At 37.8% G+C, this 22,666-nt stretch overlaps 1 protein-coding gene across 1 annotated transcript in view; it reads right to left on the reverse strand.

The window, feature by feature from the left end:
* The window catches only part of Bub1 (BUB1 mitotic checkpoint serine/threonine kinase), a 33,406-nt gene that overhangs the window by 5,311 nt on the left and 5,429 nt on the right, over window positions 1-22,666 (reverse strand). The window contains exons 5-18 of the mRNA XM_013352614.1: window positions 22,441-22,484; window positions 19,095-19,195; window positions 16,665-16,717; window positions 16,395-16,582; window positions 14,309-14,460; window positions 13,064-13,290; window positions 11,884-11,942; window positions 10,601-10,729; window positions 10,406-10,516; window positions 9,675-9,768; window positions 8,861-8,942; window positions 5,755-5,929; window positions 2,836-2,920; window positions 1,521-1,729 (exon numbers count right to left, since the gene is read on the reverse strand). Coding sequence (XP_013208068.1) covers window positions 1,521-1,729; window positions 2,836-2,920; window positions 5,755-5,929; window positions 8,861-8,942; window positions 9,675-9,768; window positions 10,406-10,516; window positions 10,601-10,729; window positions 11,884-11,942; window positions 13,064-13,290; window positions 14,309-14,460; window positions 16,395-16,582; window positions 16,665-16,717; window positions 19,095-19,195; window positions 22,441-22,484 — 1,709 coding nt within the window. The remainder of the gene's footprint in view (window positions 1-1,520; window positions 1,730-2,835; window positions 2,921-5,754; window positions 5,930-8,860; window positions 8,943-9,674; window positions 9,769-10,405; window positions 10,517-10,600; window positions 10,730-11,883; window positions 11,943-13,063; window positions 13,291-14,308; window positions 14,461-16,394; window positions 16,583-16,664; window positions 16,718-19,094; window positions 19,196-22,440; window positions 22,485-22,666) is intronic.

Below are 22,666 nucleotides of genomic sequence, written 5' to 3' on the forward strand. Positions count from 1 at the left end.
AAAAGAAGCTAAAATTGATATTGTCATTATTGTCACGTTAGGTCTACAAATTTAGACAAAGGGAATCAACTAGCTGCTTCGTGACTCATTTGGAGTGGCAGAATTCGTGCCTTCAAAAATTATAGCTCCATGTCTTGAAGTATACTTGGCCATTATTATTTAGTTGCTTTTAGTGTGCTCAGACATATACTCTTCACTGTTTCCCCCACTAACATACACAAAGTATACTACCTACACACAATGCGCATCAACGAGAATACAGTGTACACAAAAGGGAAAACAATTCCTAAAGGAGGACAAAGTCTTCTCTCCAATTTGATGTTATAAAACATTCTATCTGTGGTGCTTTGAAAAGGCTACTCTCCTACATGGTTACTGCTTTCTTAGAATATACAGAACATAGTTCTGAGATTTAGTAACTCATTTAGTTCTTACAGTAAGCCTTTAAGGTAGTTACTAGTATAACTTTCACTTTAAGATATATTTAACTTTTTTTTTTTTTGAGACAGGGTTTCTCTGTGCAACAGTCCTAGCTGTCTTGGAACTTCCTTTGTAGACCATGCTGGCCTCAAATTCACTGAGACCCACCTGCCTCTGCATCTTAAGTGCTGGATTTAAAGGTGTGTGCCACCACCGCCTGGCCTGTTTGTTTGTCTGCATGTATGTATATGGGAAAGCATCAGATTCCCTGGACTCAGAAGTCCCAGACAGTTGTGAGACATCATGTGGTGCTGGGAATTGAACCTGGGTCCTTGGGAAGAGCAGCAAGTACTCAACCTGAGTCATCTCTCCAACTAACATCCATTTTAAAGAGAAGCACCATAACTGGCTGGGAAGTTCCATAACTCCCCGTAAGTGGCTGGGGAGGCTGGGAATTGGAGCCTTGCCTTAGAACTTAGTCTATCTCCTGATTTTACGTTCTCAGTTACTATGTAAGACTTTCTGTATAACAAGGGACAGAGGAAGATATCTCTTAATATTCAGTCTTGACTAATTGTTGTTACATACAGGGGTGAAGGTAATATTAGATTATATGTTTGACAAATAGCAAACTCTTAACCATGAACTCTTTTTGAAAAGCTTTTTTGGAAGATTTGCTTTATGTGTATACTTGTTTGCCTGCATATGTATAAGTGCACTTTGTGTATGCCTGGTGCCCAGAGACATAACAAGGGGATTCCAGATTACCAGAACTGGAATTATAGATGGTTGTGAGCCATCATATGTGTGCTGAAAACCAAATCTGAGTCTTTTTGAAGAGCAGTCAAAAGTTCTCTTAACCAATGAGCCATCTTTCCAGGCCCCTAGTTCCTTTTTCTAGCAATAGCGATCTTGGTGCCTTTCAAGATTAAAATAGATTGACTGATTTCAAATGTGCTTGTAGTGAATTATTTTGTGATGTAGCTGCAAGTCTGTCTAAGTTTATTTTCTACTCTGTCCCCACACTGAGTTCTTTCATGGAAAAGCTTTCCTATGCTATTGTTCTTATGGCACACTTAAGATTGAGCATGTGTGCATACTTGGAGCATTGACGTTCCCAAGTGAACTAGTCTGCATCCATTCAACTTGGAGTCCAGTGCTGGCATCTGGTAGGTCCTCCATGGTCACAAGGTCAGTGCTTGTGCATTTATAAGTCTCAAGTCCAAACACTGCGTCCTGAGTGAACACACCACCTGCGGCAGGCTGGCTAGGATACTCTAAAGATGCTGAAAATTTCTCTTGAGTTGGACTGGATGTGCGAAAACAGAAAAAAAAAAAAAACCTTCACGTGATTAGAAGTCTTATTATATTTGACCAAAATAAAATAGCTTCCTTTCATTCTAAGAACAGCATTTCAAAATTGTCTCACAGGTTGAGTTGATCAAATAATTTTTATTAAACAAGTATGTGTAAATACTCAAGCTACTAAGATAATGAATAGAAACAGAAATAAAACCAAAGCCATTTAATGTATTAGATAAACAGGTAAGGTGGTATATTTGGTATTTAACAGGAATTGTGGGAATGAATTTATTACCCAAAGCTACATCTAAATAATACTACTGTAATTAAGACTGAGTGTTTTTCATTCTAAAAAGGGCTTCTTTTCCAACATTAAGACAAACTAAAATATTACAATTCAACAAGATTCTGATACAATATCTCTACTGGTCAAATAAGATGATATTTTACCTTATTACTTAAGCTTTCAGCTGTCTTTTTTTTTTTTTTTGGTGGTGGTGTGGTATCATGGAATTGATGTGCTTTTTATCAGCAATTCCACAAATTAGAAGCTCTATGACTTTGTCCTCGAGATCTGATGTCCTCATTTACAATAAGCGTTTAACGGAGTAATTGACATAACTCGAGTTGTTGCAAGGATTAAGAGAACATAGCACACAGAAAGCATAAACACTGTGTCTAGGTTATGTTATGTATTGGTTATATCCACCAACCTAATCAAATACAATGGGACTTGACTTTTGTAGCAGTACCTAAAGAGGCTTAAACATTCTATCTTCTCTTTAAAAGGCACTGGTTTTCTCAATTAATAGGGTGTGTAAAGCACAAATATGTGTTTTCTTAGTTTTGCAATAGTTGGCCTCAAAAAGAGGATTTAGTTTGAATACTGGAATGAATTTCAGAAAATATTAGCTCGGGGTCTGTTACTCAAGTTGCTTCTCTAACTGCCCTGATATACCAAGTCCTTAGGTAAATCACCATGTTTACATTAACAAACAGTACCTTCTGAATTAACTACCACTGAATAAAATCTTATTAGCCTTAGCACATTAGAATACAGTATATTACTGTATCTTAAAGAGCAATGGAAGAGGAGAGTGACAAACACAATACCCAAGCTTTCTGTCCTTTGAGAGGTCCACATTTTCTTTACAAGAATCCAAAGTCATATGTGTATACTGTGTAGCTACCATATTTTCTGAAATATAAAAAAATTATAGACAGACTTATTACATACACATGTAGACACAAATACCATTTGATATGGTTACAAAGACTGGAACTCCTTTTCATACTGACTTTCACTACAATTTCAAAATACTGTTGTACCGTAGTACAAAGTGTTAAGACCAGAATTGAAAAAAAAAGTTACTTAGGGTTCAAAGAATAAATCACAAGTCCACTATAGGCAGGATGACCAGACCACTGAAAGTTACTGGCATGGGGCAAAGTATACCTCGTTTCAGGAGAATCTGCTATGAGGACACAGAGGAAGAACAAAAGGCTGCAACCCTTCAGAGGGCTTTATATTAAAGGGTTGTGTGTCTTTTAGTTTAACTGAATGGATTTAGATACTGGCAGAACTTGAATCACTGTTCCTTCTAACTTAAAAACAAAACAAACAATTCATCTTTATTGACAGTAGATGGGACAGAATTATAGACTAAACTTTACCAAGTTGTTTAGTGCTATGTAATACTACTATAGGCAAGTGTTATACTGGATTAATTTTTATCTGATGGTTGCTTATAAACAAGTACTACTACTTATTAGTACTAGAACATTAGCTTCTATTGAAGAACCACAACGGCAAAGACCCCAAGAACAGTAACTATTGGCACTTTGAAGAACTCTTCATGGATTAGTTTTTATCAATTTAAAGAACTTAAAAAAAAAAAATGAGTAGCAAACTCGTGATGGCATTTAAAAATAGTCCATGTGTAAACTAACTTCTGTAAGCTTTAGAAAAAGAATAAAACATACTGGGTTAGTACTCTAAAAAATATCCTTATTCCTCAGTCAATTTTTAGGTTTTTAGGTTCATAATCCCATTAGAATATCTTTCATTTAGTGAAGTAAAATTCTCAAGCAGTTATTTAAATACTGTTTTAAAATTTTTGTTTGTGTGTGTGCTCGAGTGAGTGCATGTCATAGCATATGCATGGAGATCAGAAGACAACTTGTAGGAGTCATTCTTCTTACCATGTGGGTCCTAGAGATCAAGCTCAGGTTGTCGGGCTTGACAGAAAACACTTTTACCCACTGAGCCATCTCAATACCTTCAGTATTGCTTTGGTAAACAATTATTCTTTCTAAAAAGTACTGACAGTGATATAATTTAGCTAGTAAGCTGACAGTTATCCAAATGGCATAATGCTTCCGGATGTCAGTTTAAACCTTTTAGATTGAAAATTACCTAATACCTGTGTTCATTGTAGTGACACTTGAGTTAAATTCAAATGTACAGTGTTGACATATTTTTAAAATTAGTTTATGCATATGGGTGTTTTACTTGTATATTATGTCTATGCATCTGAGCATGCAGTACCTGCAAAGGCCAGAAGAGGCCATCAGATCCCCTAGAATTGGAGTTATAGACTGCTGGGAGCTTCCTTGTGGAACCTGGGAACCAAACCCTGGAGGACTGAGCAGCCAGTGTTCATAACTGCTGAGATATCTCTACATGTATATCTTTTATATAACGGTTACATTAGGCATGAGGTTGAAACGAGGACTTATAGGAGTTTTATAATTTCTCTTTTGAAATCAGACAAACATGTGATTTTCTATGCAAATTATACTTGTCCATGTCTAAATACACAAGAAATTGGTCATCAAAAGAACAAATAATCCAATAAAAAATGGGGTACAGACATAAACAGAGAACTCTCAACGGAGGAATCTAAAATGGCTGAAAGACAATTAGGGAAATGGTCAACATCCTTAGCCATCAGAGAAATGCAAATCAAAACAACTCTGAGATTTCATCTTACACCTGTAAGAATGGCCAAGATCAAAACCACTGATGACAGCTTATGCTGGAGAGGATGTGGGATAAAGAGAACACTCCTCCATTGCTGGTGGAGTGCAAACTGGTACAGCCCCATTGGAAATCAGTATGGCAATTTCTCAGAAAATTAGGAAACAACCTACTTCAAGACCCAGCAATACCACTTTTGCATATATACCCAAAGGATGCTCAATCATACCACAAGGACATGTGTTCAACTATGTTCATAGCAGCAATATATGTCACTGCCAGAACCTGAAAACAACCTAAAGGCCTCCTGACTGAAGAATGGATAAATAAGATGTGGTACATTTACACAAAAGAGCACTGCAGAGTGGGAAAAAATGACATCTTGAAATTTGCAGGCAAATGGATGGATCTAGAAAATATATTGAGTGAGGTAACCCAGACCAGAAAGACAAATATAGATAGTAAGTACTCACTCATAAGTGGCTTTTAGACATAAAGCAAAGAAAAACTAGTCTACAATTCACAATCCCAGAGAACCTAGACAACAAAGAGGACCCCAAGAGACATACATGGATCTAAACTACATGGGAAGTAGAAAAAGACAAGATCTCCTGAGTAAATTGGGAGTGTGAAGATCATGGGAGAAGGTAGAAGGGGAGGGGGGAGAAAGAAAGGGGAGTTGAAAAATATATAGCTCAATAAAAATAATTATTAATTCTAATATTTAAATAACTTAATCTTTTTGTAATAGTCCTTTCTTTGCTATCAAAATATAACACACTCCCGTTGGATATATGCCTCTAAGTGACTGCACAGGCTTTTTCCACTTTATACCTATTTATTAAATTTAAAAAAAAAATAGACTATGAAGACAAAACGTAAAGAAAGAAAGAAAAGAAAGAAAAAAAAGAAAGAACCAAAACCATGCACACATACATAAGTGGATTTTAAGCCTTTTTACAATTTTTAAACTTCCTCTTTAGAATCTTCAAGAAACTATAATACTAAACATTACATTTTTGCAGAAGATACTAAAATAATTCAGCACACACCTTTATCTTCTGGACTCTGCACTGAATTTGCTAGAAATTTGTGGAATGGTGTAGATGAAAGCAGGGCAGCAGATGTAAAATCTCCTGTAGTTTTAGAACTGGGAGCCAGGGTTTTGTTGAAGCGAGTGCTGCATTCTGCTGAATCGCCCACAAGCTCATCAGTGTGAGGCACTTCCTACAACAGAAGATGAACTGAAAAAAGCAATTTGACTGCTTTGTTGATGAAATTTAACACATCAACACTTTAAGTCAGGCAGTTAACATAGTCCTGGAGTAAAAACAACTCTCGAGGGTGAGGAGGTAAAGACATCACTTGAGCTTAGGAGTTCAAAATCATCCTGAACAACACAGCAAGCTCCTGTCTCAAAAAACAAAACCCCAAACATTTTAAAATAATAAAAAAAAAAGGACTTAAAGAAACAGATATATAAACCTCTTGTTTTTAGCATACTTCAAAAGAGCCACATAACAATTAAACTTTTCTTTTTTTTTTTTTTTTGAGACAAGGTTTCTCTGTAGTTTTGGAGCCTGTCCTGGAACTAGTTCTTGTAGACCAGGCTGGCCTTGAATTTACACAGTGCTGGGATTAAAGGCATGTGCCGCCACCACCACCCGGCAACAATTAAACATTTTTATCTTGGACATTATTCTTTAAATTTGAAGAGTTACAAAGATAGTAAAGAGTTGTTCTCCTTCATTATTTTCCCTCTAATGGTAATCTTGTCTAAAATGTGATTTACTGTAAAAAACAAAACAACCAAAAAAAACCAAAGTGATACTAGTAACAGGAGCCGTTATTTGATTTCTCTTTTTCCTCCCCAGTCTCCAACATAGGTCAGTACATCGCACATGGTTGCTCTGTCTACTTAGCTGCTTCTGATGACAGCCATCTGTGGATCTTTCCCACACTTTCTTGCACTGATGCTTTGGAATAGAGGTAATGACCTGTGACTGTGTCTCTAGTTTAGGCTTTTATACTAGGGATATATATTTTAGAAAGGACTATCAGGGACGATCGCATTAAACTTTGGGAATATGTGCCATAAACACAATATATTTTGTGAAGTTAACCCAATCACTTAGTCAGGTATCCCTGAGACTTCCTTACTGAATTATTTTTCCTCTCCCCATTTTTTTTAAAATGTAAATCCCCATGACCTGCCCATACTGAAAGGGAAGTAAACCCTACCTTTCAGAGGGCATAATCAAAGAATGAAGAAATATTACATTTACTTGTTATTTATTTATTTATTTATTTATTTATTTTTTTAAGACCTGCAGCGGCTGCCTGCAGCCGGCAGCGGGCCTACATTTACTTGTTTGTGTGTGTACTTGGTACACACATGTACCAGCTCTCATGGGAGGGAATGTCAGAGGACAATTATGGGAGTCAATTTTTCTTCTACTATGTGAGTCCCAGGGATCAAAGTTGGGTCGTTCAAACTGGTGGCAAAAGCCTTTAGCTGCTGAGCCATCTCATAGGCCCTCTTAGAGAAATATTAAACCAATATAGTAATTAATAATTTTGAAAAGATGCTTGGGAGCTATGCAGACTGTTTCTTCTCAGTGACATTAGTAGTCATCCATGGGCCTTGCCTATAGCAGTTCCAATCTTAGTGTTCTAATGGTGACCTTCTACATTCCTTGGAATGCTTCTGTAAGGGAGATTTGTTCTTTCTATCCTGCTGTATGAATATGGATATTCACTATTTCTTAGGTTATAATTTAATATCACCTTACTATTTTCTCTTTCAAATCGTCCCAGGTTTGATCACTGACTTGTTTAGTAGGTTGCTGTGCTGCCCATCCCACTTCACAAAAACACAAAACCAAAACAATTATATCCTTAATTTCTGGCATAAGCTACCCCAGGCTCATCTTCTATTTACCCTGACATGGCCTATAGAATCAGACATTTCTTTAAGAACATAATTATAGGCTAAGTTTTAGAATCTGTGGGGAAAGAGAACTAAAGTTTCATCAGAACTGAACTTCATAAATCCCTTCAGTTCTTAAAATGCCACATATACTTTTTGAGCCACCATGTGATTGCTGGGAATCGAACTCAGGACCTTTGGAAGAGCAGGCAATGCTCTTAACCACTGAGCCATCTCTCCAGCCCCTCCACATATACTTATTATACATCACTTTTTTTTTTCTTTTTGGTTTTCGAGATAGGGTTTCTCTGTGTAACTTTGGCTGTTCTAGAACTCACTTTGTAGACCAGGCTGGCCTTGAACTCAGAGATTCACCTGCCTCTGCCGTGCTGGGATTAAAGGTGTGTGCCACCATGCCTGGCCACATTTTTTTAAAAACAAATTCCACCATTCCTTCCAGTAATGAAAGAAAAACTGGACAGTTATAAATGCACCAGTTTCTGCTCAGCACTAGCATATATAGAAATTACCTTTATTTGTTTGCTAAAGCATGTAGCAGAGTAATCCAACAAAATGTAGTTCTGAAAGAGTGGCACTCAATCTAAAATCCAGTCCATTATTTTGGAAAATTGTAAGGCTAAGCAGTTCATCAAAAGATTGAGAGCCTCACAATAGTTAATTGAGAAGAACCTATCATGGACTTAAAACAGGGAGCCAGGGTTCAGCAGCACGTCTCAGAATGAGAAATTAACAGTGAGGAATCCTTCCTGGGGCATCACCGTCACAGGGGAATGTAGGGTATGGACAGGGAGCATACATGGGCCATTGTGAAAGTCTAGATGCAATGGCTGCTGACATACAAGAACACTGCAAGTCAATGAACTGCTGAAGCTTGGCTGCTATGGTGTACTGATCTATTTTCTTCAGTTTTCTGGGTTTCTCACTAATATCCCACTGTAGATCTCAATTCTTATGTCTAAGAAAAACATATACTCCTGGGTGGCACCTCCAACTTAAAGGAATGGCCTTGAGAGGTAAGGATCATATGATTATTTTTATTTTCTCTACTTAATATAGAATTCAATTCTGTTAATGAACACATTTTTCATGCAACATTGGATTTTCCAGAAGTTGCACATACCTTATGCCATGTGATGAGCATAATCATTTGGTAAAATTAAGGACAGATTCTAAGACCTAGTTCACTGATAAAGCAGAGATTTACTTACATTTGATGTTGAAGGAAATTTGCTGACAGAGCGTTCTCCAAAGGTCCTGGCTCCTGTGGGCTTATTTTTAGCCTGTGGTAAGCTAAAGAAAGATTTGTATAATTATAAATCATAAAACATACAAATGAAATAAATAAGCTTAAAGTGTTAGAAAAATTTGTCACTTATCCTATGTAAGGAGTTAATGGTCTTACAAAGATTCCTTACTTTTACAGCAACTATAGCAAAACTGGGTCCAAACTGAATTAACTGTCAGCAGAAGACATTTTTATTACACTGGGTTCCAAATTTTAGAAGCACATTAAACAAGGACTTTGACCAGTAGGATGTCCTGGGTAACAGGTAACATTCTAAATCTTTTTTATAGTGTCCATACTAGATATGGATATCACTCTGTAAGCTGGTCACGCTGTCTCCCTTCTACCTCAGTATGAAGGTCCTTCATGCCAAGATGCCTATAACTCACATAGCTTCATTTGTTCCTGAAAATACCTGATGTCTCACTAATGAGGTGTTCTACATTTTCTCTGTAGTTATGACTCAACATAAGCCGCTTTCTGTTCTACTTTATTGGCCCTGTACTTTATGGATCCCTCTGTTCTCTGACAATTATAACTAGACTGCATTTCTTTTTCAGCTGTGCTTCTGTTACAAGAGGTCTGTTGTCTTGGAACTCATGCACTGGAACCCAAGTCCAGACCACCCTATCTCCTCACTGCCTTACTACGTTCAAGTCCTGAAGGCCCTCTACAGCATATGATGATGACATGTACAGCCCACCCTCTGACTTTATTTTAAATAGACCTTTCTTTACCCATAATTTTCTTTGTTTCCATCTTCAAAAATAGGAAAAGTCGATGGCAAAGACATCTTATTAACTCCCCAAGCTCCAGAGGATACTGCATTTTCTACAAGAAAACAAAAACAACATCTCATTATTATCTTACAGCTACCTGTAAGAGAAAGTGCTGAAATCTTCAAAATACTAGGTCTTAGGTAATGACATAAGCTGCTGTACAGGGAGGTGAAGTGACTGATTCACAGCCCAGTGGTGATCCTGACACATACAGAGCAGTGTTCACCCTCCTATAATGTTGCTACAGAGCTCCTTCAATAAAAGCACACAAGTTGTGGGAACTTTTGTTGTTGTTCATGTCCTTTAAGAAAAAGGATTATTATTTGTTAATTTCCAGTCTTCCCAATTCTAACTAGACTCTATTTGGCTTCCAGCGCTGCTGGGTTCCAAACTCTACCTAGACATCTCTCAAGTTGAGAACTTACTTTCCTGACTGGTCCTACCCATGATGCTTTTGTCTTTTAGCACTCACTATTAAATAACAATAAAAAAAAATCCAACTTAGCAAAAAGCCCAAACAAATATCACATACACTGTAACCTTTTCAAACTGTCACATGCAAAATGTATTCATTCCTTGCTCTTACATGACACACTATTCAAAGGCAGGGCCACATCTAAATCTTGATAACATCTATAGCAACTTCCTGTGATACTGTGTACTTAATAGTTTTCTAAATAAATCATTACTTTGAAACTGGGCTTCAAATGCATCTTCATTTTGATCTAGAGAAGGCCACTCTCCTTTATCATCAGAAATATCAGGAAGTGTTGGAGCCTGAAATATATTCATGATGAAACCTTATAAAACAGAAAAAAAATATGTCAACAGGCAAAGATTACAAATCAGTTTTTATTAATTTGTATACAAACAAAATATTTTACCTAATGCTTCCTTGGTGTGCACAGTTGGTGATGGCTGCACTTTGGACGGTGTTGCTTGAACCATTCCCAATGATGTGTTTGGAGTTGTGTGAAAAGAATTAATGCTGGCAACCTTATTTGTTTCACACACTAGCAAAGGAGTGGGACAAAAGGTACTTACTATCAGTATGTCACTCAGAACACATTAGAAGGCACATGATTACAGTAATTACAATTTAAAAGTTTACCAATAATAATTATCACTATTTCCATTATCTTTGATTGGGCTTTCAAATATTCATGTTTATCTTTGTAATAATACCATGAAGTAAGGTCAAGAACTGTCCTTTTATAGAAAAATAAAGGTTACATCAACGTAGGAGTTTTGTCATGCAAAGAATCCTTAGCTCACAATATAGGAGGGAATGATCACATTGTAAATCATTCCCTCCTACTATGCTGTGAATCTTAAGGAAGTTTTTCATTTCATTCAGCTGATGTTTGCCCAGACTTTCTTTCTTTTCCCCTGTTCATCTGGAAGCGCTGACATCTTTAGTGCTTACACAGGAATATTGCTGCCTGAAAGCTTTACACTTGTTCATTCTATCTGAACCAGGTTCACAGAGTTTGCTGTGTAAGTAGTTCCCCTTTCCAGCCCCCCCCCCCAACTAAATCTTACTTACTCCAGCCATCCTTCCTAACCACCTTCTTTGAAACCTAACTCTCCACCCTAATATTAACACCTCTTTTCCTATGGAAATCCTCCCCTTTTCCATTGTGACTGCCTCACTAACTACTTAGAACTATGCTTTGCATCTAGCCAGCGTGAACCAAGTCTTGGTGCATTAAGTCTCTACTTCAAATAGCCCCGTTCCTACTGTTAGTGGAAAGGATGCCAGTCACAGAAAGAGGGGAAGTGAATTACCAAACTGTGACTTTATTACTTAATGAACAAAATTATCTTCTGTGAAAATGCCTCCACTGTGGTTCCAAACAGAATATAATACTAATTAAACTAATCCCCTTTCCCATCTAACGCATTAACTATGCCTTTCAGATTAATACACTGAGAAGCTTAATATAAAAATGCCAAAGGATTCTGAAAAAGGAAGATGTTACTAAGAAATGAATTTCTATTTTTTTTAATGAATTTCTATTTTTGACCAAAAACTGTCTGAGGCTTTATAACATCATTCTTACCCTCTAAAGAGTAAGGCCATCCTACACCACAGTCACAATACAGACACTGAGCAAACCAAGACTACTCAAACAAGTTGGATAAAATTATTATAATGCAACACTACCTTCTTTTGTTTCTGGTCCACTCTGTGGCATGAATTCATGAATACTTTGACTCACACACCTGAAAGAGAAATCTCTTGAAACACACTGAAGAATAAAAGCACTTTACATATTAGAATTTTTAAGTAACTCTCAAGAAACAATAAAATATTGCCAACAATGCTAAGTCTGTTAGGGTGAGGATAAAATTGCTTAAGACCATGGTATAAGTAAATAAAATATTTATTGCCTTTTAGAATATTAATTCTTTCAAATAAGGATAACCATTGAACATTTTAGTAAGACCCATTGGATCTGCCTTTCAGCACAATAACAATCATCCCTCCACGTGACAGGACAGAATGATGGTTTCGCAAATTCAAATGCACTTCATTTATGGTTTATATTAAAGGCCTAAGATCTAGTTGCAGGCACTGTGTGTTAGTGGAACTAGTACCTTTCTTGTACTAGTTACCTGAAACTACTAGTGATATCTAGATTTTAAATTAACAGCGAGGATGAAGGGAAAAGGTATCAAACCACTTATATAACAGCTTGCTTTTAAATCATACTGGGGCAATCAACCTCGTCTGCCTAATCCTGCTAGAATTCTCTTAAGGAACCTTATTAAAATGGTAAGCAAAGTACAAATCACTTTTAGTTTTACAAATTCCTATCAAATTGCAAGATAAGCAATGAACAACCAAAGACAAAAATGTAAAACAAATAAAAAATTATTATTTCTGAAACTTAGAAAAATCCTTCAGTACTGGAAAATATTGGGAGATAGATTTTAGCACAGAATTATCAACACACATCCCATATAACTTCTGAAGGAAGACAAAAAAACATGAGAACATATGTCAAATAACTTTCAGGCCAGTAAAAGTGCCTATAGGTATGTACTAAAAGACAGTAAGTACTTCCAGTTTGTAGTTTACAGTTATATATTCTGAATGTACAGTGAGAAACTGCTTGACGTTTATAATTCAAGAAAAAAGTACAAAGTAAACAAACAGTATAAAAGAAGTGTGGAATTAAGTGTGAAAGATTCAAGGCCAATATTTTGAGAATCATTTCAGCAAACAAAAATTTAAAAACAAGAACCATTCATCTTTTATACAATATATTACTGTAGATCATGAAAATAAATTATACATGCAATGCATATCACTATCCCCTCCAGGACAACATTTAGCTTACCTGGAATCTGTCACTGACTGGCCACTTCCAGGAACAGGAAGAGCTGGCTGGCTGGCAGCTGGGATCATCACAGCACTGTTAACAGTATTTACCGCATGAGGAACCGAAGGTGCATTCTGTGGTTTCTGTCCTGAGTTCTCTGAGGTCTGCTGATTGATGGATGGAAGACTTGGAACCCTCAGTTCCTGCTGGGAGCATGCATTTGGTCCCACGCATACTGGATTAACCTTTCATGTTGAACAAAAATATTATTAATCAGTCATTACAGCTTTTCAAAGCACAGCAACAAAATAGACTAGCCTCTGTGATGGTTTCTTGTAGCTTCTTAAACAAGGACACACCAAAAGCTTATAGTTAAATTTTTTAATATTTATTTATTTGTGTGTGTGTATGTGTGTGTGTGTGTGTGTGTGTGGGTGGGTGTAGGTGCATACATGTGTAAGTCAAAGGAAAACTTTTAGGAGCTGGTTCCCTCTTATTTGTTGGGCTAAGGTCTCAATTCTCTGTACCACATATTCCGATCTAGCTGGCTCACAAGCAACCAGAAAATTTCTGTATGAGAGTTGGGATTACAGATGTGTGCCACCATATCTGACTTTTCTTTTACATGTGTTGTTGGGATCAAACTCAGGCCATCTGGCTTATATAGCAAATACCTCTATTGGCTAAAATACCACTCAAGCCCAGCATCTTATAATTTTAACCACTGAAAAACAAATTGGCATCTATAATATTAGTATTTAAGTATCTCAGGCTGGGCAGTGGTGGCACACACCTTTAATTCCAGCAATTGGGAGGCAGAGGCAGGGGGATCTCAGTGAGTTCAAGGCCAGCCTGGTCTACAAAGTAAGTTCCAGGAAAGCCAGGACTATTGCAGAGAAGCCCTGTCTTGAATATTATTATTATTCACTGCTCAATTCATTTTCTTTTTCTTTTCTTTCTTTTTTTTTTTTGGTTTTTCGAGACAGGGTTTTTTTGTATAGGGCTATCCTAGAACTCATTCTGTAGCTCAGACTGGCCTTGAACTCACAGAGATCTATCTGCCTCTGCCTCCCGAGTGCTAGGATTAAAAGTGTGCGCCACCACAGTCTGGCTAATTCCAAATTTTATATATCTTTCTATATCAAATTATTTTAAAATTTGGTGTGATTCCTAGCTAAACTAGAATAACTACAGAAACAGGCACAGAGGGCAACAGCTAATAGCATTAGGGATAAGCTACAGTAGTGAAGAACGTGAACGTACGTCAGGCCTGTTCTGGGAAGCAGGCAGGTCCTTGTGAGACAACTCCACCACCTGATGCAATTTCTTGTGAAGTTCATCCATTTTCTGTTTTAACAGTTGCTCTTCAAAGGCACCGGCTTCTTTCCTTTTCATATAATGTCTGTCTTCACTAACTTTAAAAAACATTAAAAAAGCACGGTTTGCTCTCAAAATTTCATCAGAGTATTATATGCAAAATGAGCAAATGTTCACAATTTAGGATACTTTTTAAATCAAAATTTTCCATATTTTTTCGATTTTAGAACTGAAACTTACATCACCTTTTAATCGAAATCTTTACCTGTCCTCACCACTGTTACTATTAAATATAGGTTATCATGTTATAAACAACAAAAACCTGTTATGTGATCAATAATATTTAGCAATGGTATTCTAATACTGAACACTTCTTATAAAACAATGATACTGTACTGTAAATTACTTGAAAATGGTTATCCATTCATTTTTTTAAATTATTTTGTAACATATTTATATATGTGCTTGTGTTTACGTGCACATGTATATATGGCTCCAAAAAGCCCCAGGAGTAGTCTAGGCTGCCTCTGCTGAGTGCTGTGATTAAAAGAGTGTGTCATCACATTTGTCTTTTTAATGTGATTCCTGGGAATCAAACTCACATCTTCATTATTGCATGGCAAGAACTTTACTGACTGTGCTATCTCTCAATCTCCTATTATTCCCCACTTCAGATTTTAAAAAATGTAACTCTAGGCACTTTTCAAAAAAATATTAAAGTATTAAAGGGCACAAATCCCAAGGGAGATATGAATGTGGAGGTCAGAGAACAACTTGCTGGTTCTCTCTTCCTACCATGTTGTCTTAGGATTAGAACTGAGATAGTCATACTTGGTGGCTTTTAATTGTGTATGTGTGCGTGTGTGTACATGTATGTGATGGTGCCTACAGAGGCTAGAGATGTTGGATCCCCCTGGAGCTGTGTGTTACAGGGTGTTGTGAGTCAACTAAAATGGGTGCTGGGCACTGAACTCAGGTCCTTTGCAAAGACAATACCAGCTCTTAATGCTGAGCCACCTTTCCAGTGTCTCCTCTTTAGGAAATAAAATGTATAAGGTCAGAGTTTCAACAAAACTTTGGATAGTTCTATTTCCAATAAACATCAAATATGGGCACACTCCAAACAAATCAGTCTGCCTTGAGACTATAAGTTGTGGCACATGAAAGAAAACTATCTATGGCCAACTCAAAATGGGTCCTCCACAAATATTGACTTTTCTCTATGGTTGGTAAATAAGGTTGGTAAATAAAAATAAGGAACATAGGGATAGAAATGGCCCAGTAGTTAGTAGAGCTCTTGCAAAGTTCAGCTCAGTTTCTGGCACCTCTATCAGGCAGCTACCACCCTTTTCTGGCCTGTAAGGACACTGTACTCATATGCACAAACCCATCACATATAACTTTAAATAAACAAATCTTTAAAAAGATAATGAAGAAAAGGTTCACATGGTAGACGTAGTCCAAATAACCTAGAGGGCACAGAACCCTGAGTGGAGAACAAAGGTTCGTTTTCCTGTCTCTAAGGCCTACGTTATAGTAAAAAACCAAGTGCAAAGGTACATTTCCTTATGAGGAACAAAGAGTATTTGTTCCATAAACATAAATAACTTTGGTGCTGATCAGAAGACTACTTCTACATGTTTTGTTTAAAGTAGATGCAAACTTGGAAAATCTCTTCTTAACCTCAGTTCTCAATTAAATCCTTTCAAAGAGCAAATAAATGTTCTACAAATTTAGGACTACTGTATATAGAGATTCAAATTCACATAGATGATATGGAAACACTATCCATTTCACTAATGCAAAGAAAACACCAGTAAGGACGTTTACTGTAGCGCTGTTTCAACTGTCAGTGGTGTTATCAGTTCAGCAATTGAGCCTGTGGAAAAGCATGCTGCGAGGCTAGTGTCTAACAGACTTCTAGGCTTCTGAGAAAAGCTCAAGACATTCTCTTGTCTTTTCATTCAGTTATGTGATTACTCATCATTTAAAAAGACACATACAAAAAAGCATGATATAAGAGTGCAAATACCCCACTGTTCATGCTTCCTCCGTTGATTGTATTTCTGGGCTCTTAGTTCTTCAAAGGAAAATTCTGAATCCCCACGAATAAGCTTTTCCTTGCAGTACATAACAACCTGCTGAGTGTCAGCCGTGGGTGCCACAGATGAGCTGACAGAGCACTCTGATTTGGAAATCATGATCACTCTTTGTTCCTTACTGGGGAGAAAGACACCACTTACAACAGTGCACTAAAGTAACTTGAAGGGAACTTAAGTAATAATGTACTCATTGTACTTGCATATTTGACTTGTTATCACAAGAGGATTGTGTCACACCAGAACATTCTGGGCCCTACAAGACAGAAAACAAACATGAGCATTCACTTATCAATGAGAAACCTTCACACAAATTACTTCATAATTCATCTGAAATGCTCCCTGGGAAGGAGCCTCTTAAATGCAAGTAGATTTACATGTTTATGAAAACTATGATTAATAGTTGGAGCTTTAGTTGGCATTATTTTTACTTAGCTTTTCAAACTGAGGTCCCCCCAAACAAAACAATTAATTTAAATTTAAGAAAATAAAATTTCCACCTTTTGTCTGCGAGGTCCCTGGCCAGCAAAGGGCCCTGATCCTGTACCACAAGACCCATCGGAGGGGTGAATGTGTTCATGACTGGCCGGCAGAAGCCCCAGAAAGGGAGCACAGACATTCCTCAATCCCCTAAACTTTCTGGTCATTCTGCAGGGGCTTCTTTCCCCTGCCTCTCTCTTCCTATCCCATCCCAGCTTGCTCCCAGGAACCCCTTTCCTTCTTCGGGGTCATAAGATCCCCCAGCTCAGCCTGTTTGGGGGCTGGGACGGGGTGGTGAATGCAACCGGGCAGGAGTTCCTTTGTTTCACTGAGTCTGCAAGCAGCAAGCTAGTCCTTTTGTCTGTGAGGTCCCTGGCCAGCAAGTGGCCCTGATCCTGTACCAGAAGATCCATCTGAGAGGAGGAGTCTCACCATCCTTCAGTCTGTATTGTGATCACAGATATGGAAAGACAAGTAATGCAAGTGGCCTAAGAACATAGTTAAGGACAGAGATGGATGATGGGATCCTTGAGAACCTTCATCTGGTGATGGATGGAGATAGAGACAGAGACACACATTGGAGCACTGGACTGAGCTCCCAAGGCCCAGATGAAGAGCAGAAGGAGGGAGGACATGAGCAAGGAAGTCAGGACCGTGAGGGGTGCGCCCACCCATGGAGACGGTGGGACTGATCTAATGGTAGCTCACCAAGGCCAGCTGGACTGGGACTGAATGAGCATGTGATCAAACCGGACTCTCTGAATGTGGCTGACAATGAGGGCAGACTGAGAAGCCAATGATAATGACACCGGATTTTGATTCTACTGCATGTACTGGCTTTTTGGGAGCCTAGTCTGTTTGGGTGCACACCTTCCTAGACTTGGATGGAGGGGGGAAGGCTTTGGACTTCCCACAGGGCAGGGCACCCTGACTTATCTTAGACTAGAGAGTGAGGGGGGGGAGGAGTGGGGGAAGTGGGAGGGAAAATGGGAAGATGGGAGGAGGTGGAAATTTTTAATAAATAAATAATAAAAAATTAAAAAAAAATTCCTTCTGTTGCTTTCCTCTCAGAAATTCCCAATAGTAGCAATAACCCACTAAACAAATATTCATTGATATTTCACAAATATCATACAATGAGCTAGGACTGGGGAATATGACCAGAAGTAACACTCATTTATCTGTCTGTAAATTTAGAGTAGTAGAAAGAGGGTGGCAAACACTGTAAGATATAAATTGGGACAATCTGTATCAAAGTTAGACATGCATGTTCTACTTCTAGGAATGTGTGCATTAGCAAAACAGATGTCTTTACATGGGATTAAACTACAAAAAAGTCCTAAAGAACGACTGTCCTATGAAAGAGAAAGATGCTAAGAAACATGAAGCTGAAGAAGAGATCTGAGTATTTTTATGTTTACAAGCAAGCAAAGCAGAAGAGATTTAGATGGGTCAAAAATATTTACAGGGATAAAAAGTAGGCACAAGTAGGAAGCTACTTCCCCCCATGGAAACAGCAGAGAAAAATGCAGTTACCTATGTAATGGTTGGTAGCAAAAATGATAAGATTATCTTCTGCTGTGTTGCAGAAATAGTATTTATTTTTTATATCTATGAGAGTGAGATAGACACATCCCAAATTTGAGAACAATAAAGTTTAAAAATCACATTAAAAAATTAAGTGGTAAACAGAAGAGACATACGATATCAAGAGTGGTGTCGAATGTAGAGTAGAGAAGAAGTGCCTGAAAATGCTAGAGTTCTGTTTTGAGGTTATGAGCATAAATGTTTGAGGTTCTGGGTTTTTTTCTAGAGCAGGGCTCAAAAACCACCAAATGTGATCCAAAATAGGAATTCCCTGGGCCTACAAAGAAGCCAGCAGAACAAACAGAGGGTATTAAAAAGAAAGAAACTGCGGACAGCGTTTGTGTGGCAGGTAGGGGTCCTTAGGTTTGACAAGAAGTTATATTTGAGTTGAGCAAAGATAGATGAAAAGGCTCGGAGCTGCCATGGAGTGATGGTGAAATGGAGGTCAGTCCCAGCAGACAGGGTCAATGGAATAAGATGCAAAGGCAGATATAAAAGACAGTCAGAATGGCTGTCCAATAACATTCCTTATTTCTATACAACATACAAATAAATGTTCTTGTTACCAGACTCTTAGGAACACAGGGTGAGTTTTTTCCTGGACTTGACTTTGTTGTCATGACTTGGTTTACAATCTGTGCACTATGCAGAGGTTCCGAGGTTGCAGCTAAAAGTGAAAAGTAACATTAAATAAAATTAGCACACAATACATTCCACTGTTCTTTCAGTATGTTATATTTAAAACATCTATTTGGAGCTGGAGAGACGGCTCAGCAGTTAAGAGCATTTGTTCTTTTTTTTTAATATTTATTTATTATGTATACAATATTCTGTCTGTGTGTATGTCTGCAGGCCAGAAGAGGGCACCAGACCTCATTACAGATGGTTGTGAGCCACCATGTGGTTGCTGGGAATTGAACTCAGGACCTTTGGAAGAGCAGGCAATGCTCTTAACCACTGAGCCATCTCTCCAGCCCAAGAGCATTTGTTCTTACAGAGGACAAAAGTATAAGTCCCAGCACCCACATGGTGGTTCACAGTCATCCATAACTCTAGTTTCAGGGAATGTGGATAATAGGTATGTATGCAGTGTAGACATACATGCAAGTAAAACACTCATACATATAAAATAAAACATCTAACACATAAATACAAAAATTACTTTAAAAAAAATCAATCTCATGAGGTCATTATTTTTTACAGCTGAGTAATACTCTATTATATAAATATATTACATTTTCTGTGTCCATTCTTTGGTTGAGGGGCATCTAGATTGTTTCCAGGTTCTGACTATTATGAATAATGCTCCTATGAACATAATTAAGCAAGCGTCTTGTGGTATGATTGCGCATTCTTTGGGTATATGCCTAAAATTGGTATAGCCCTGTCTTTTATATTGTCTCAGAAAATGGACTAATTTTCAGCTAAGAAAAATATTAGAGAAAGTTAAGAAGTTAAGATACTATCTAGATGGAATATAAAGTCTAAGTGGTTATTTTAAACAAGATGACAGTGACTATTGTTGAAATGGCATCATTATCTCACCAACCCTGCATCTGACAGAGGGCTTATTTCCAAAATACATAAAGAACTCAAGAAGCTAAACTTCAAAATACCACATAATCCAATTTTAAAAATGGGGTACAGATCTAAATAGAAGAATTCTCAACGAAAGACTCACAAATGGCCAAAAGACACTTAAAGAATTGCTCAACATCAAAGAAATTCAAATCAAAACGACTCTGAGATACCATCTTACATCAGTCAGAATGGCTAAAATCAAAAACACTGTTGATAGCTTATGCTGGAGAGGATGTGGAATAAGGAGAACACTCCTCCATTGCTGGTGGGAGTGCAAACTGGTACAGCCACTCTTGAAATCAATATGACGTTTTCTTAGGAATCTACCTCAAGACCGGGCTATACCAATTTTAGGCATATACCCAAAGGATGCACAATCATACCACAAGACACTTGCTTAATTATGTTCATAGGAGCATTATTCATAATAGTCAGAACCTGGAAACAATCTAGATGCCCCTCAACCAAAGAATGGACACAGAAAATGTAATATATTTATATAATAGAGTATTACTCAGCTGTAAAAAATAATGACCTCATGAAATTTGCAGGCAAATGGCTAGAACTAGAAAAAAAAAACATTCTGAGTGAGGTAACCCATACCCAGAAAGACAAACATGGTATGTACTCACTCATAGGTCGTTATTAGGAATAAAGTATAGGACAACCAACCTACAATCCACAGCCCTAGAGTCTAGATAACAAGGAAGGCCCAAAGAGGGATGCATGGATTTCCTTGGGAAGGAGAAGTAGAAAAGACCTCCTAGGTAAACTGGGGACGGGGTTGGGGGTATGGAGGGATGGAGAGGGAGCAGGTTAGGTGGGCTGTGTGCCGGAGGCCAGTAGGAGGCAGAATGGAGAGGAGAGAGTAACAAGAGACATCCTGATGTGGGAGCCATTTCGGGGTTAGGGAGAAACCCCAAGCCAGGGAAACCCCCAGGAATTCACAAGGATGACCCCAACTAAGACTCCTAGCAGTGGTGGAGAGGGTGCCTGAACTATCTATCTACTGTAGCAGATTGGTGACTTCCTTAATTGCCATCAGAGATACGCTATCCAGTAACTGATGGAAGCAGAGAAGACAGAGATCCACAGACAAGCACTGTGCTAAGCTCAGAGTCTTTCAGAGGGAAGGGAGGAGGGATTGTACCAGCCAGGGGGCGGGGGGTCATGATAGGGGAATCAACAGAGACAGCTGACCTGAGCTTGCAGCTCACGGACACTGGACCAACAGTCAGGGAGCCTGCATGAGACAGACCTAGGTCCTCTGCATGTATGTGACAATCATGAAGCTTGGTCTCTTAGTAAGGCTTCTAACAGTGAGAGCAGGACCTCTCCCAGGTGCTTAGCTGGCTTTTGGTAACCTATTCCCCATGCTAGATTACTTGGCCCTGCCTCTACATAAAGGGAGGACTTGGTACCGCCTCAACTTGATGTGCCATGCTCTGTGCAAGCTCATGGGAGGTCTGTACCTTTCTCAATGGAGATGGAGAAATGGATGGGAAGGGGGCAGGTATATGGATAAGAGAAGGGAATGGGAGGAGAGGAGGGAAAATGGCTGATATGTAAAATAATAAAAAAATCATTATTTAAATAAAAATTTAAAAAATTAAATAAAATCAGCTCCCAGTTTAAAAGAAAAAAACAAAAAATGGGAAATAAAAAGCTACATTACGCCTACTTGATTCAATTCTGGAAAGATGAGGAATCCAGCATATCCTCTCTTGAGGATGATTTTTTCTTTTCTTTTTTAAGACAGCATACTGGAGGGGGAGGGAGGCTGGAGAGATGGCTCAGCGATTTTAAGAGCACTGACTGCTCCTCCAGAGAGGACCTAGGTTCAATTCCCAGCACTCACATACAGCTCACACCTGTCTCTAACCCAGTTCCAGGAGCTCTGACACCTTCATACCAAGAGACACAAAATAAAGTTAAATAAGACAGTATGTTCTATGTAGCCCTGGCTATCCTCAAAACTTATGTTCCTTCTCTGTTAGCCTTCCTTCTGAGTGCTGGGATTATAGGAATGTGCCATTACACTAGATCTAGATATAGACTTATCATTTTTTGAGGTAAATTCATTAAGCTTTGCTTGCAGGTTTGCTCTATTACAGTGCTAAGACACAGTCCCCTTGCTATCCAAAGTTGTTTTGTGAGATTATTATCAGAGTGTCTTCTTATTACCCAAAACAGTAATTTGGCTTTTGGTTTTCAATAAATACTATATGAGGCCTTTTTTTTTTTAAAACAAACAAAACAAAAAACATTTAGTACAAAAATTACAGACTAAATTTTCAGCAATCTAGACATTTTAGAAAAGTATTATTTTACCTTGAGCTGGCAAATGGGTTCTAGTAAGACGTGCCTGGAATAGACTAAATAATAATAGAAAACATATAAATATGTATTTTAATTTTACAGTTTAATATACATCTATGTTGAAATGGAAACCAAATATAGCAGGCAATAAAGACAGAAAATGAAAAACTTAATTTCAAAGTTGCTTTAAACTACAGAAATAAAATTATGTATTAGAAAAGTCCTTTTTTTTTTTTTT

Source organism: Microtus ochrogaster, assembly GCF_000317375.1.
Source record: "Microtus ochrogaster isolate Prairie Vole_2 chromosome 14 unlocalized genomic scaffold, MicOch1.0 chr14_random_1, whole genome shotgun sequence".
Taxonomy (NCBI): Eukaryota; Metazoa; Chordata; class Mammalia; order Rodentia; family Cricetidae; genus Microtus; species Microtus ochrogaster.